This window comes from Stegostoma tigrinum, chromosome 12 (assembly GCF_030684315.1).
Source record: "Stegostoma tigrinum isolate sSteTig4 chromosome 12, sSteTig4.hap1, whole genome shotgun sequence".
Taxonomy (NCBI): domain Eukaryota; kingdom Metazoa; phylum Chordata; class Chondrichthyes; order Orectolobiformes; family Stegostomatidae; genus Stegostoma; species Stegostoma tigrinum.
In genome coordinates this window covers 53661907-53679053 of record NC_081365.1, presented here as the reverse complement: position 1 = coordinate 53679053, position 17147 = coordinate 53661907, and the positions used below count along the sequence as shown (strand labels likewise).

Below are 17147 nucleotides of genomic sequence, written 5' to 3'. Positions count from 1 at the left end.
CTTAAAAGATGCTTGAATGATCTCACAATTAAAACCCACCTCTCTTCCTTTGAGAGTGACCAAAGCAGCAAGCGGCTTGGCATAGAACCTGCTGTAGGAGAATCCCAAGCAGCCATACATACTATTAGCTGTAAGCTTCAGGGCCTTCTGTCTGATGTCGTACTGTAAACCAAACAAAATCATGCGTCATTATATATAAAGTACCCTCAAAAAGATATCTACCTCAACTAAAATCTTAACTTCATTCAGGAGCAGACTAAGATGATTATCTTCTGGTGTCAACAAGCTGCAGGTCCCTCCCACAATATCTGAAGATGCAAAGTAAATGCCATTTTTGAAATACTAACCAGAGGAAACCATAGGATCATTGTAAATGCCATAAAAAATTGCGATAATCAAACAAATTACCAGTCTATTACTATTGCCTAATTCAACACTGGCTTCAAACTAAAGACATTCTATATTTCTCTCTCACAGACATCTCCCAGAGTGACAAGTGATGTTATAAATATTAAAATGTTTCAGTGTTTTTTTTTCCCCAAAGACAAATCATCTCAAAATGCTGCTGTGAAGTGATAAATCAGTAATACATCCAGAACTGTCATATTACTAAGGCAGCAATCGTACTAACGTGTTTTTTATCATTACAATCCCAGCTATGATATAGTTCAGCTTTTACAGTCTGCCCAAGTTGCCAGTCAAATGATAAATGAGAACAGTTCCTCCTGTTTCAGTGAAGCACAGGATTTATTAATTGTGAAAATTACGAGGCAGGGGTGGAAACAATGAGAAAGCAGACAGAAATTTGCAGCATGAAATCCATTGTAAATATCCAGAAAGTTGGAGGCTTCAGCTAGCTGAAATCTCCATTTGCTACCCCACCCCCACACAAAGACAAGAGAAGTAGCCACTAAATGCTTGAAGATTTTAAGGAAGTAAAAGCCTTTAAGTGCTGGAACCATTGTGGGTAAAACCTTGCTACCTATTGTTACCTACAATTTATATTTAAAATGGTGCAATTTTGTGCATTTTAAAGCAGCAGAAAAAAACTTCCACAAAGTACATTCTAGACAGAAAAATAAAACCTTACAAGTCAACAGTTTCTCATCCTCCTTCCCCCCACAACCAGAGAAAAATTCAGGTAGATATAACACCAAAAGAAATCATAAATAATAATGGGTTTCTTAATTCAAAATTTTCTTCAAAATTTTTGTCCCTTCAGCCAGAACACATCTGACTTCATGCTTCAGCAAATATACATAGAAACATATGAAGGAGGAGTTGGATTAGAACTGTCAGCCCCTCAAACCCGCTCCACTATCCAATAAGACCAGGGCTGACCTGATGACAGCATATTCCTGCCTAACTATCAATAAACGTTCATCAAAAATCTGTCTGTTTGTGCCTTGAAAATGTTGAAGCCCCCAACCACCACTGCCTTTTAAAGAAGAGTGCTCCAATAATTCATAATCTAAGTATAAAATAAAATTTCTCATTGCGGTCTCAACAATTCATTTTGAAACAGTGATCCCAGTTCTAGATTCTCCTTCAAGAGGAAATAACTTTTCAACCAAGTTGCCTCCTTTTCTTTTAAACCCCAGTGGACACAATCCTTGCCTACTCAACCTTTCCTCATAACACAACGCATTCATTTCAGATATTATTGAAGTAAATATTATATTACAGAGATAGTAGGAACTGCCAATGCTGGACAATCTGAGATAACACAGTGTGAAGCTGGATGAACACAGCAGGCCAAGCAGCATCAGAGGAGCAGATTTTCTGAAGAAGGGTCCCGACCCGAAATGTCAAACTTTCCTGCTCCTCTGATGCTGCCTGGCCTGTTGTGTCCATCCAGCTTCACATCGTGTTATCTCGAAACATTGTATGAGCTGCTTTCACCATATTTACATACTTTCTTTAGTAAGGATACAAATACAATACACAGTTTTCTAGATATGGTCTCACCAATTTCGTTTACAACCAAAGTATAACTTCCATACTTCTGTATTCAATTTTCTTCAGAATAAAAAAAACATTCATTCAATAATCACAATTTTCCTAATTACTTGATGGATCTGCACACCAATCTTTTCTGTATCATACAGTATGACACTCCAGTCCTTCTGCAGCTTAGAACTCAGAAATCACTTACCCTTTAGATAATGTGCTTCCATTAGTCTTTCTGCCAAAATAGACAACTTCATATTTTCCCACATTATACTCCATTTGCCAGATTCTTTCACAACCTTAACTTATCTGTATCCTTTTGTAGCTATGTTATGTCCTCTTAAGAATTTCCTACATCAATCAACAACCGTATCTTTAAGTCCTACATCCAAATTATTTCCATGCATTGTAAACAGTTGCAAGTTCCACCACTTATTCCTGTGGCCCACTGCTTATTACATCTTACCAAACAGAAAATGCCTTCGAGATAATGGGAACTGCAGATGCTGGAGAATTCCAAGATAATAAAATGTGAGGCTTCTCTCTGTTTCTTTTCGACAGCGAATCTTCTATCCATGCCAATATGTTAGATGTACACCATTAGCTTTTAGATTCAATTCAAGAATTGTTGATGTGCCACCACATCAAATGCCTTCTAAGTTCAGTATATCTACCTTTTTTTTAAAAAAAATGGCTATGGTCAAGGTCAGGCATTTTATAACATATAAAACACAACTTAAAACGCGAACCTGGGGACACATCACTGAAGCTTTCTCTACAAGTTCTTTATATCCAGACAAGGTTTCCATGGAATCTTAGAAAAATTCTAATACACAGGCCATTCAGTATACCTGTTACATGCCATTCAACAATGATCTCCCACCTTCCTGAACATTACCCTGCAGTTGATGGTTCTTCAACTGGAGATCCAAGAACTTTTTAACTATTTTGAAAATTTCTGTCTCTACCACCCTATCAGAGTTGCACATCCCAAATGCCCTCAGAAGAAAAAAAATTCTTTGCTACCTTTATAATCCTTCTGCCAAAGACTGCACATTAAGATATTTTTTAATCTTAACGTCAGTGGATTAGCCCCAATTACTCTGTTGAGGTCCCTCAATCTTTAATCCTTTTTTTTGTAGGTTGTGGGCTAACTGCTGTTTTATGTAATTCTCGTGTTCCTCACTTCCAAGGCACATTAGTCTGTGCCTTGACTAATAATGGAAAACACTCCATATGCTTTTGTAATGACCTTGTCCTTTAAGGAACTGTGGACAAATAGAATAAGGTCTCTCTGACCCTCCACACGACTCAGCATCTTCCCATTTATTTGCTTAACTTATTTGATTCAAACCCCCAGCCGAACCAGATGAATTATCTCACATATCTCCAAATGAATTTCATTTTACTACCCAGACTATCTAGATTGTCCTGCAGTCAAAAGCTTTATTTCTCCCTGCCAATCACATGGTTGATTTTGTATCATCTACAAACTTCATTATGGCTGCGACATTTCATACAAACATGCAAAGAGGTCTTTTAGCCTATTGAGGCTCTTTGAAAATACTATCCAATTTATCCCACTCACCAGATTTTCCCATGTAGCTTGGGACAATTCTTTTTGCTTGATTGGCTTTAGCCATTGTCGTTTGTTGGGATACAAAATATTGGCCAAGCTCAAACAATGTTCAGAAGACTATTAAAGCTCCAAACTGGATAATGGTTAGACCTCATCACGCATTGGAGTGGATAAACCAGGTCTTTCTCACTTGTGCAGATTCTCTTCAATCAAGATTTCATTGCATTCTCGGGGTGGGGGTGCTTTGGAGAAAATGTTACATCAATCTCTAAAGGGGAAGCTTTGGCCTGTTTTCACAACGAAAACGAAAAATGTTCAACTTTGCGATACAGAGCTGTTTTAACCAATGTACTGATTGCTTCATGAAGCAAAGCAAAACATATAGACAGAGATCACAATTCTTCAAGATGTCCTCAGTGACAAACACACATCATATTCTGAAAGGCTTCATCTTTCTCAGTACAATTCCTCAGCACTGCTTGCACTGTCTGCAGGATTTTCAGTATTCAGACTATTAAACCCTTTCATTGTGTTACAATCGCCACAGAAACCAAAAACTCGGAAAAAGGAATTTTAACCTACACTTAATAGATGAAAGGATGACATAACAAGATTTCAAAATTTAAGACAATTTCTCTAACAAAGGGCTAAACGTTACTGACTGAAAAGAATAGCCCAGATTTTCTGATGGTCAATGTTTTTGCAGCGTAGATGGAAGTTGCACACAGGGGCTCTGCAGCCTTTGAAGGAATTGCCCAGGAAACGTAAGATTCCACTGGGCAATTCCAATATGCCCGAAACCTTCTGCATGTATTCATTTCAACTGTAGGACTGCATTGTAGTTGAGTAAATAGGTAAACTCAGGAAAGGTTGGACAATTAAAAACCTAGACAAACTCCTGAACAACTGATTACCTGACACCTAGCCAACCTAACACCCACAACTACTCCTACCTTGACCCTTTACAATCACCCTCTGATGAATCTCATCCAATTCTGACAATCCCTAGATCCGCTATCTCCCAACTACCCTAAAAACTCTATCAAATATCTGCCCCTTGTTAGCTAGCATCCTACCCCCTCTGTGCCCTATCTCCCTACCATTCCAACTTCCAGCTTCACTTACTTTATATACTGCTTCACAGCAGCTGTCATAGTCACAAGCTCTGATTCTGAAATTTCAGAATGTGGCAGTTGATTGCTTTGAGAAAGGGGGCCTATGCTGCCCTTTTCCGACTGTTCAATGCTACCAGGGGCTTGTCAGAACAGAAGTACGGCCAAACATTTCTGAAACATTCCTGATCGGCATCTTGTATCAGAAATGCAGATCGCTTTTTTTGTGTCAAAAAGGAGCAGGGTGGTAACCTGCACTAAATTGACACTCCTCTGGAAAATCTGGCCCTATCTTTGTCAGCAACTTGCACTCTAAATCATGGAACAGAGCGACAATCCATTATATTTAGTAAGTAAGAACACAGATATACATTATACTGTCCTTTAAGGAGAGAATCACTTCTCCCACGGCCGGTCTCAGGCAATACTTAGCTCCCAAGGATATATTTCTGTTCCTTTCTCTGTCTAGAAATTTTCCATCTTAGAACTGCCTTACAGAGTGAGGCTTGATTCCTTGGGAATTTTCCTTGAGTATAACCCAGATGAATCTTCAAGCCTTGTTTTAATTCATGAACTTTCAATCCGAACACGCTTCCAGTTTTATTCCTGCATGGTGAACTATAACGGCTCGCTGACTTTACTTGTTCACCTTTTCCTAAAACCCTGGCAGACCATTCCCTTCTCTGAGTTTCAAGGACATCTTCATGACCTATACTTAGTAGCGTGAATCACATGGGCCTTGTGCCCAGGCAGGAATGGTGAGAAGTTACCTTCAGATTGCAATTAAATACAGCAAGTAGGTAAATTTGAGGCACAACTGTTTACAACCAAATATTCGCAACACTCCACTAGAACTTCGGAGACTTTCAGTCTGTCCACTTTTAGCACACTTGCTGCTCTCCTTGTCTCCAAGGGTAAATATGTTGCAATAAACAATTTGGGGTCCCTTCAACCCATTAATCAAACCATCCGTTATCACACACACCAACGCCCCAAGCTTGTTGTCAGGTAGATTTCAGAATCGGAGACAGAGGGCTCTTCATTTTATGTTAAAGATGCAGTTTAAAAAAAAAACAAACAATCTTATAAACTTTATAAATGTAACAATTCCTAAGCACATCAACCATATTGCTAAACTTAAAACAGTCTCTGTACATTTGAAAAACTACCTGTAAATAGAGATCCGGGTTTAAGTCTGGTTGCTTCATCAGCTGTTTGACTTGACGTCGCCTCTCCACCAGCTTCCGGATTTCCTTGGGCAAAATACCCATTTCCTGATCTTGATCTGGTATTTCTGGGATCTCTTCTATTTCATTAGCCTTGGTAAAACATTGTAGAGGTCAGAAAAAGAAGTGATTCATTTTCACAATATAGTAAAGATATGCACTCTCAACTCTGGTGAAAAGAAGTGTTTTCTTCCATCTCAAGTTAGAAAAATCAAGCGGTTCCCAAGCAACACCAGTAAAATCAACATTACTGGCACACAACAGACAGTAACAACTGTTCTTTAGACTAATGTGCAATTGAAAAATGTAAATGTTGTTATAACAATCAATAATATTGAACTGACATAAAACTGATAACCAGATAGAAATATATGCATTATTTTCTATATTATATTCCAATTATAGAAACTATGAAAATCTCAAATACCTTTACCTAGTGGAAGATTCAAATCAGGTTTCAGCACATTAGAATATATTATCTCAATGGAAATTAAATTTGCCTATGGTTTAAGTGAGAGTGGATTAGAGACAATTGATAAGGCTCAAACAAATTCAAGTAATCTAGGCAAAAACTTGAGAAAAAGTAAGCCAGCAAACAAGTGTGTAGAAGGCATCCATGAAACAGGCAAGATAAAAAAGGTAATTTGGTGAACTAAACTAAGCATGTTACAGTGGGATCGAAAGACACTACAGTGTAATTATTCTACACATGAATAGGCTCCCTTCAGTCAAGCTTGAAGACAGAAGGCATAAGAGTTGAAACTGGGAATCTCTCCAGGACTTGGACAATCAGATGTGAGAGCAGGTGTAGGCACTCGGCACACTGAGCCATCTCTGCTATTCAATGATATCCTGGGTGATTGGATAATGCTTAACTCCACCTTCCTGCCTTATCCGATAACCCTTTTCACTTTTACTGATTGAAAACTGTGTCAGCCTTTAATATATTTAACGACTGATATTGTTAATTCCCCAGCTTCTACAGTCCGCTGCAGTGAAGAATTCATAGATTCATGATTCTGGGAAAAAAAATTCCTGCAATAACAGTGTACATTTCCATAGATATGGGGAACAAGCTGAACTTGTTTTCTAGCATGATCTAAGAACTTCCTTGTATGGTTTTAGCAAGACTTCCTTTTCCAAATCAAAGGATTGTTGAATGATTACTATTAATGGTACCACTTTCTCTGTAGCTACTTCTGCCAATCTCCTAGGATGCAACCCCTTACACTCAGGGGATGTATCTGCATTTAGCCTCATTAGTCTCCATTGTACTTTTTGTCCAGTAATAGATATCATATCTATTTCCTCTCCTTTTTTGCTCCTTGATTTCATACTTCTGGAATTCTAAATTCTAAACGATAGATTTAATATCAAAAGGAACTTCAATGTCTTTCCAGATATTTGACCACTCTGGTGTGAAAAGCATTATTATTTAGAGTCTAATTTCAAGGATAACAAGTGTAGAGCTGGATGAACACAGCAGGCCAAGCAGCATCAGAGGAGCAGGAAAGCTGACGTTTTGGGTTATACCATTCTTCATTTTCCGAAGAAGGGTCAAGACCCGAAACATCAGCTTTCCTGCTCCTCTGATGCTGCTTGGGGTACTGTGTTCATCCAGCTCTACACCTTGTTATCTCTAATTTCGAGGAAGTGTTTTGTACTTGGAGGTTCATTACTCTAAAATCCAGAAGCTGTGGTGAAGTACCCAGTCCCACATAATGCCATCAATGTTTAAATAATTGAATAATTGTTGAAGCAAGTACATGATTTATCTTTAGAAGTAGGTGGACTAAGTTAGCAGCCCTTAGTTTGAACAGGAAGCTTCACTCAATACCAAGCGCTTCAGTTCTGATTTTTGTCTCTCATTTTCAGGAATATAAATTCATCAGAACCAAACATGGTAGAAAGATCAAAACCAGGACCATTTTAGCAATTGCCACCCTTTCAGCGTGACCGGTTAATAACGTGTAGCTATCAACTGTAACAACAAGGCCTTTGCAGATAATTTGCTAACTTTCTATTTTGTGAAGTAGAATATTCACAATGTGCAAGCCACCTGCAAAATTGTCCTTACTTCCAGATTCTTTTGAGAATTTGCAGCAGCTCTCTCTACAGTAGTGAAACAAATATTGAATTCCTGAATGATTGAAGGATACAAGCTATTGAAGTCAAGCAGCAATATGAATTTATCGTAGAAACCTGAAAAACAATAACAATTGATTTGTATTTGCATCCATCTGTTACAGGAAAAGCATATTTAAAACCAACCATCGTGCATGAGGTAAAGGAATACATTATCCAAAAGAGATCGGAAACATGGTTTTGTTAACAGGAAAAGTTTGCTAAACCCACTTTTTAATCTAAGTGCAAGAGATTGGTTTCTCTGTAGAACAAAACTGTCAAGTCATTGGCAAGTTAAACATCTGTAAACTGTGGTTTAATCAGGGAAGCTCAAGATTTAATTTCTCATTTGGGCCAATATAGATAATATCTATGTCAGTGACAGTGGAGACATTTCATATGGTCAGGACTAAAATCTTCTCTATAAAAGTGTAGTTTGGGTGAAAACTCAATGAAGGTAAGTACAAGTTCAGGTGCAGTGGTCGTCTCAGATAAGTTAGACCAACATTACACTTGAAGGTTACACACAAATAATGGGACCATTCAACAAGACATCACAATGCTTTTTTGCTCATCAGTCAGCATAACAATATGAAATACTGCCTTCTGAAAGTGAGGAAAAAAACTTATAGGGGATTAGAGCACATAGCATAGATTTCATCTTGTACAGCATTCTTAAACTTACCAATTTTGGGTTCCAAGACCAAGCCACCAACATACGCTGCTTTTTTTCGAACTTTCTTCATTTTCCCTGTGCTTCCACCTCCTCCATCAACATATCCTTCTTCATCATCAATCTGGAAGGGCCATAGGTCACCATGAGAAACTGGTGATGTTTTCACATAACAGCTGTATAGCTAAAAGCTCACAGAAAATGCATGCTGCGTTTCTGTTGAGTACGGTAAATGCTAATCATCTAACACAGATGAGAAAGAATCCTAGCAAGATTTCAAGAAGAAAACAGGTTGACAAACTTGGAAAAGCTGGAGTAGCACTGATTGTTGTGTGGTATATTCTGCATTCAGGAATCATCATCTTACAGTCTCAAATTCAGAAGAAATTACACAAAAAAATTTATAATTTAGTCACAAAATGTTCACAAATGCACGCAATTGCTAAAAAAAAATGAATGACAGATATTCTTAAAAACATTCATTCCCACAAAATATCTACTTTAACTCAGTCAGCAGCTGTGCCTCAGACCTCAGACAATAAAACACAGTTTTAACTCCCGTCCAGAACACAGAGTCCAGGCTGACACGACCAGGAAGTGCTGCATATTTGGACGTTGTCTCCTTTCTGACACTCAACCACTTCTCCATTTATCACCCCACCCCCCCACCCCCAACAGTAAATGTAAAAGATTCCCTGTCAGTATCTGAACAACAGCAAGGGCTGTTGCAATGCCTTTGCAAATATTTACCCCAAAGCACCATCAGGAAAACGGATTATCTTTTTTTAAAAAATGTAGTCATTGCTGTAATGTAAGAAACATAGCTGCCAATTGTGCACAGCAAGCTCCATCAATGGTATTTGAGTAATTGTACAATACTTTGCAATACTCTTAATCATCAAAGGTTATTCTTAAACAAACAGTTGCTGTATTTTCAAATACATTTTACAAAAATCTCTTTAACATGTCTGTTTCCATAGATCACACCAAAACAAAATAACCAAAAGCTGAAACAAAACTCTAAGTCTAATATCTGCAAATTATGGATAAGGGAGATCACTAGTAATGAGAAACCCAACAAGGATGAGAAGTATAATGAGGCAAGGAAATCTGGTTTAGGATTATTTAAAGGACATTTACTCAAGTCCTATCAAAAGGTTTCCAATCATTGAGAGCTCATTAGATTGCTAATTTTACAATGTCACAGCTATTTACACAGCCCTCTTAACCATCTCATTACATTCAGAATTGTACTGTGGCATGATGACACACAATTGCGTGATCTGTCAATTGAAAAAGATTCCTTCTGCCAGATTTCAATATTCAAATGATGTGCCACTGGAAGTACAGTGCATTACAGTGCCTTTAAAACCCCAACTGCACTCAGAACTCTAACGTATTCAGCCCACAGCCATCTCAAAATATTAATACAATTCCTAGTTTTTTCTTGTACAAATTACTTAATGCTACCACTGTAACACTGTGATAGCAAGAATACGCACATCCAATTATGTCCTCATGCTAAGAGAATTAAATAGGAAGCAAGCTCTCTTACTTACATTTAAAGCAAAATAATCAAGATAAAAAAGATACAGTGTAGGAAATAAAGCATAGCATTAAAGTGCTGTAGTACTCACAAACTCCTGTACATGCTTCTTGAAAGACGGCTTATCAGGTACAATGTAGTTTTTTTCATGGAAAGCATGTAGCAACAGATATTCATTTCTCTCAGAACGGCCACCCATCAGCGTTCGTGACTAGAAGAGTTAAGGACACTTTTAAGGCATTCAATCCATCAAGTTTTGTGCACAATGTCCAATTCCCACCAATGTTACATTTGCTTTCTTCAATCCTTTGCTGGCAACATTCCAAGAGCTGGGAATCAGCAAATCCTCTGATTATCAATATTATGGATTTATTAGTAATATCATTAAAAGTTTAATTGAAACCACATATTTCATATGTCACACATACATCCTGTCAATTTGGTAACAGTGCTTTTATAAACTAGCATCCAATTAAGCTCAGATATTAACAAAATATGGGGATAGTGTGGGGAAAATTACATTGAGATGAATGATCAGCCATGATCTAGTTAATTAAAAACAACAGACACAAGACACCAAATGGCCAACTCCTATTTCGTCTGGTATGGGTGACCGCTCATACACAACATGCAAGTAGATCCCCTATGTTGCTCACTGTAGGTTCTCTCGCGTCACAATCATTTTCTCTTTTCAATACCCTGATCAGCATCTTGCTTACCCCTCACAATCTATCTTTCTCCTCCCCAATACTTCTGCAGTGACTATATCAACGGACAAGCAATTAATCAATGTATATGTCTATCTAACTTTATTTCCCATGGTTGGATGATGCCTTGCCCACACTTATCTTCTACAAGTGCCCTACTTGTCTACAAACCATTATTTCCACCTCATCCCTCTATCCACCCTCCAATCTGCATTTCTCACACCTGGTGTGTGCTTGTAGATATGGTGACAAGGATTTGTCAATCTGAGTAAAGCACAGCTGCAATTCACAGTAGTGGCTGCAACGGGGGACAACTGTTAACTACATTGCAGCTCAAGATTAAGGATTGCATTGAGGTCGAAGACATAATAAAAGAAACCAAAGCCACAGAGCACAAAGGAAATCAATTCAGAGTAGTCAATGAATATAACAAAACAGTAATGGAATTAAAAGTTTAATGGGCACGCTATATGAGCAGAGAAATACAATGCGAACAGTGTGGGCTTTGGAGAGTGAACTGTGGTAAAAGTAGTCAGGGTCAGTTAACAGCCAAGCGAACCAACAGTTAGATAACCACATGATGTCAACTGTACACCTTCAAATATGAACTCATTGCTTTACCTTGTAATAGTTAAAAGCTAGTGTTTAGAGGTTTTAAAACAACTCCAATAATCATACTTTGGAGTGAAGACAGAAATGATTAGAATATCAAAACAAATCAGTAAAAATTCCAACATTACCATGACATTTCCAGCAATGCTGGTTATTTGCAGAGCTAAAGGAAGGACATTCAGTTCGCACATAATCTGTAGAATAAATTTTGCATCCATCCATGTATTTTCAAGTAGGTGCATGAGATGAGGAGAATCACTGGTGGAACAATTGAAAAGAATTAATACGATTGCAGCGCGCAGTAGCAAATAAAACCCACACTAACTATGGAATCTGTTTGCAACAACTAACTAATGTACTAAAAATACATTTCACTAGCATCTGCAGTTCCCATTATCTCTCTCTCCCTTTCACTAACCTGTTCTGTTAGTCTGCAGTATTCAAGGTCTAACATTTTGGTTTAACACAAATGTATACGCAAATCTGTGCAAATGGTAACAAGTATGGTAAAATGCATCAAGCCACAGATTACCAGAAACAAAATCCTCTGATAAAACATTCTATTCCTGTATGTTGTCAGGAAAGAATAAAGCTCCAGTAATCACATTGTTCAGGTTTGTTGCTTTGGGGCCTTTCTTTCCATTAACATTGGCATGGTCAGATGTGTTTTCTACTAAACCATAATCATACTGTCAGTAATCCAACTTCTTGAAGATACCTTACTGGCTAAGTCACTTTTAATCATCTACATGACACATGTTGGAACCAAAGCAATTTCCTCGAGCAAGGCGCTGCGTCTCTCGTCACGCCATCAGTGGTTTGGTGGCAGAGATCCTGCCACTGTCAGCTGCGGTGCGTGCCAGCAATGTCCTAAGTCAGGTACAATATGGCTAAACAGAGTGAAGTTCTTTCCTTGGTACAGCAATACCTTAAAATGCAAAGAATATGGCAGGTGGCCGCAATTTGGTCTTTGCCACTGTTCAATAAGATCATCGCTGATCAAGTTGTCGCGTTTACACCATTTTTCTGGCCGGCACCACCCACAAAAACTGCATGATGCTTTTCCATTTAGCACCAACAGGCCTCCCTGAGTGAGAATGACAATTTAGTTCCGTAACTAAATTCACTGGAATTGCCTTGAAGTCCCTATAGAAATTGAAAATAGGAAAAGCCGCCATACATGCATGGATTGTCCATCTCAGCAATCTGAAAAGATTTGAAATCTGGTGACAACTGAAATACAGAACTGAACTCATCACCAAGATGGTTAATTGTATATTAATTGCGTTTTATTATTTGCAGGTAGTGGGCGGTAAATGGAATTTCAACTGAACACATGAAAAAGAGGCACTTATTGAAATAGTAGAGAGGTTGAGTGAGGAGGCAGACACTTGTAATATTTCATTTTGTGACGAAATGTCAGACCAAGTAAAGAATGGCTCTGATATGAGTATTCACTATGAGGCAGCACGGTGGCTCAGTGGTTAGCACTGCTGCCTCGCAGTGCCAAGGACACAGGCTCGATTCCACCCTCGGGCTACTGTCTGCGTGGAGTGAGTTTGCACTTTCTCCCCATGTCTGTGTGGGTTTCTGCAAGGTGCTCCAGTTTTCTCCCACAGTCCAAAAATGTACACGTTGGATGGATTGGCCATGCTAAAATACCCAGTGTTCAGGGATGTGGGGGTTAGGTATGTTAGCCATGGGAAATGCAGGGTTACATGGAGAGGGTGCCTGGATGGCTCTTCAGAGGGTTAGTTTGGACTTGTCGAGCTGAATGGCCGGCTTCCATACTGTAGGAATTCTTATGGATTCCATTTCATGTGCAGGTTAGGTGGACTGACCATGCTAAATTGCCCATAGTGTCCAGGGATGTGCAGATTAGGTGGATTAGTCCATAAGACCATAAGACATAGGAGTGGAAGTGAGGCCATTCGGCCCATCAAGTCCACTCTGCCATTTAAATCATAGCTGATGGGCATTTCAGCACCACTTCCCTGCACTCCCCCCGTAGCCTTTGATTCCTTTTGAGATCAAGAATTTGTCGATCTCTGCCTTGAAGGCATCCAACGTCCCGGCCTCTACTGCACTCTGCGGCAATGAATTCCACAAGCCCACCACTCTCTGGCTGGAGAAATGTCGTCTCATTTCAGTTTTAAATTTATCCCCTCTAATTTTAAGGCTGTGCCCACGGATCCTAGTCTCCCCGCCTAACGGAAACAACTTCCTAGCGTTCACCCCTTCTAAACCATACATTATCTTGTACGTTTCTATTAGATCTCCCCTCAAACTTCTAAACTCTAATGAGTACAATCCCAGGATCCTTAGCCGTTCATCATACGTTAAACCTACCATTCCAGGGATCATCCCTGTGAATCTCCGCTGGACATGCTCCAGGGCTAGTATGTCCTTCCTGAGGTGTGGGAGCCCAAAATTGGACACAGTATTCCAAATGGGGCCTAACTAGAGCCTTATAAAGCCTCAGAAGCACATCGCTGCTTTTATATTCCAACCCTCTTGAGATAAACGACAACATTACATTCGCTTTCTTAATTAAGGGACTCTACCTGCAAGTTAACCTTTAGAGAATCCTGGACCAACACTCCCAGATCCAGTCATGGAAAATGAAGAGTTACTGAGATAAGCGGGAGGGTCTTTGGAGAATCAGTCTGTACTCGATGGCCCAAATGGCCTGCTTCCACACCACAGGGGTTCTATGAATTTCTATGAATAACTAACTGGCTTTCAGGAACAGAACAAAGTTTCTTCCTTCTTCTGTTTTCTCAATTATTCTGGGTCACTTTAAATAATCTCTAAAATTTCATTTTAAAAAAATGCTGTAAGGACTCGCAATATTACTCACTTGTAGAGATTACGGATGTTTTCAGCTGGAATAGTTACTCTCTCTGTTTTGAGGACCTGATGAACAAGCTCTGTTAAATTGTAGCTCTTACATCGAATCAACTCCTTGGCAGAAATTTCAACATCACAGATCAGTCTACCACATGCTGCATTCTTTTCTACAAATCCACCACGACCCTTCAATAAGAAAGTGACAGCAGGCTGAATTATCAAGAGGAATATTAGCTCCATAAATGAAATAAGGATGTACAGAAACAGTCGAAATGTAAACCTTGAGGAGCTTGTAAGCACTAAGCCAATTAAAGGGAAAACCTGAACATAGCAACAGTATTTTATATTCAATATACTCCTATTCCAGATGAAAGGTTTTTCTTTTTTAAAACAAAAATGTTGCCCATGGTTTTGTCTTGAACAACACACAGAAGTACTCCCACAGCATCAAATTTTGCCCAGTCATACATATAGTTAACAGATCTTCCCCAGAGCTGCTTGCTAATTTCTGATGGATAACCTTTGGAAAATTAGCATTACATACTACTCTCATAGAATAGATGACCATCCCACTATGGGCTGATGTGCAAGAAGAGAGGGGAATGAAAGTGAATAGAACACATCACAACCCTACAAGCTGGTATTGAGCATCTGCATCCAAGAAGCGCACAACTCAGATCGCCTTGACCTTTATCACTTCCCCCACTGCATTTCTATCTAAGAAGTCAGAGATTGAGAGTGAGCTTGACTTAAAAACCAAGAATTTGCAATCTCATACACAAGATCCAATCTTTTGATATCCCAAATTCAGACACAGCACCCTGTCCACTATGGTATATAGCTAACACATGCATTAGGAAACTTGCAGCCTGGGCAGTTACGTGGCAAATCATGTCATAGATAATGGTGAAGAGACACCCTTTGGCGAAAAAACAAAACAAACATCACTAACGAAAATGAGAAACTAAATGAAGTAAAATGGCAAAATAAGTAGGCGTTTCTTCAATAAGAAAGCGGTCAGAATGTGAAACATACAAGAGCAAATGTTTGCGAAAAATAGCTCACACCTCTCAGATGGAAGATAGGTGAATGCAAGAGAAAAAAAAGTCAGTAAACAGAAAAGTAGAAAGGAGGTAGATGGAGAAGACTTGTGCACAGGCTAAATACCATCACAGACAAGTTGGGTTGTAAAGCCTGTTTCTGTATTGCATATTCTAGTTAACAGATGATCAGTTTCCCTGTAGATAGAGGAAACCCATATCATCTAGCCTCTGCTTAGGAGATGAAAATTAACATGGTCTGGGTATTTTTTCTCTCTCTCTCTCTCTCGATCTCTGGATGGGCCAACTACTAGATATCAAAATATTCCTTCCTACAGTTCCCTTCATTGTAGCAGCAACTGAATAAGCAGAAGTATAGACGGACTACTTAGTTTTAACAGTAACTGCATTCACTCAGACCAGAATCTAATCGCCCAGTTGATAAACAGGTTAAAAAAAAACCTTTTGTACAAGTCTGATTTATAAGTGATAATATACTAGTGCTTTGACACCTTCTTTATTAAGCAGCAAATCGTCTTAAGTAATTGCAATTAACAAACAATACTTGTCTGGCTTTCTAAAGCTTACTGCTGTAACATCACACTAAATCTAACTGAACAATTTTTGCAACACTAAGTGCACTTATTCTTGCACCTTAACATTAAAGGTGTCATTGTACAGACTACTAATTTTGTTTTTTTTTAAATGTAGTTGTGATGACAAGTGTTTTCCCCTTCACTCTGCATCTGGGATAATGCTGAGCATTCCTAGGTCACATATTGTGTGGGTTTCCTTTAGACAAATAATGGCGTTCCATTACTTAGTCTGTTAGCATATATCAAATGCATAATGACACTAGGTTAAAAGCATTTTTACCAATATATGTGGCAATCTATTTCCATTTCTTCTGCTACATTGCTGTTTCAACATAACTGCAACTTTACTTATTTTTATTAGCGTTGCCTGGCAACTTGCTGGTTTCTCATTCTGAAGAACTCAACAACGCCTTACCCCAAGTTTAGGCATTGCAGATCTCCTTAATCGACCAATCTTTGACCAGTGAGGAACTTTGCAGGCATTAATTCTTTGTAACAGGACATCAAGATCAAACCCATAAATATCATGGCCCTGAAAGTGAATACACATAGGCTTTAAATGAGTCACACAACGACAGGCTGAGGAAGCGAGTTACCAGATGCAGTATAACCATGAGATGCTTCAGAGCACCAGTCAAACCTTGATACTCTTAGACAATGCTGCTCTTTTATCAAACTGGGGTTTACTTAAAAAAAACCTAATTTAAGTTATCTTACTTCTCAAGCACGCTAAAATAAAATTACGTTCTCTAGATTTGAGAAGCATGCAATTAAGATAATATGATTGATAATTATAAAAATAAGTAGCTGTTCTGTGCTCATTGGGTTGTTGGCTTCAACTGAATTTTTTTCTTATTTATTCACACTTGCAGCCCTATCATTTATTGCCTATCCTTAAATGCATGACTGCGTTGCTTGGAAGGGCAGAAAGGATTTAAGTAACAACCATTCTGCCTGGGTCTGTAGTCATGTTAAAGGCCAGACTGGATATGAAGGCAGATGCTTCTTCCCAAATGGGTATTCATGAATCAGAGAGTTTTTACAGTAATCTGGTAGTTTCACAGTCACTATTATTAATACTAGCTTTGTGTTTCAGGTGTATTTAATTTACCCAATCGGTAATGATGGGATA

General features: G+C 38.6%; 1 protein-coding gene across 1 annotated transcript in view; it reads right to left on the bottom strand.

Moving 5' to 3' along the window:
* The window catches only part of pola1 (polymerase (DNA directed), alpha 1), a 258605-nt gene that overhangs the window by 189454 nt on the left and 52004 nt on the right, over positions 1 to 17147 (bottom strand). The window contains exons 19-26 of the mRNA XM_048541425.2: positions 16431 to 16547; positions 14390 to 14565; positions 11658 to 11787; positions 10302 to 10421; positions 8677 to 8788; positions 7945 to 8069; positions 5811 to 5960; positions 40 to 162 (exon numbers count right to left, since the gene is read on the bottom strand). Coding sequence (XP_048397382.1) covers positions 40 to 162; positions 5811 to 5960; positions 7945 to 8069; positions 8677 to 8788; positions 10302 to 10421; positions 11658 to 11787; positions 14390 to 14565; positions 16431 to 16547 — 1053 coding nt within the window. The remainder of the gene's footprint in view (positions 1 to 39; positions 163 to 5810; positions 5961 to 7944; positions 8070 to 8676; positions 8789 to 10301; positions 10422 to 11657; positions 11788 to 14389; positions 14566 to 16430; positions 16548 to 17147) is intronic.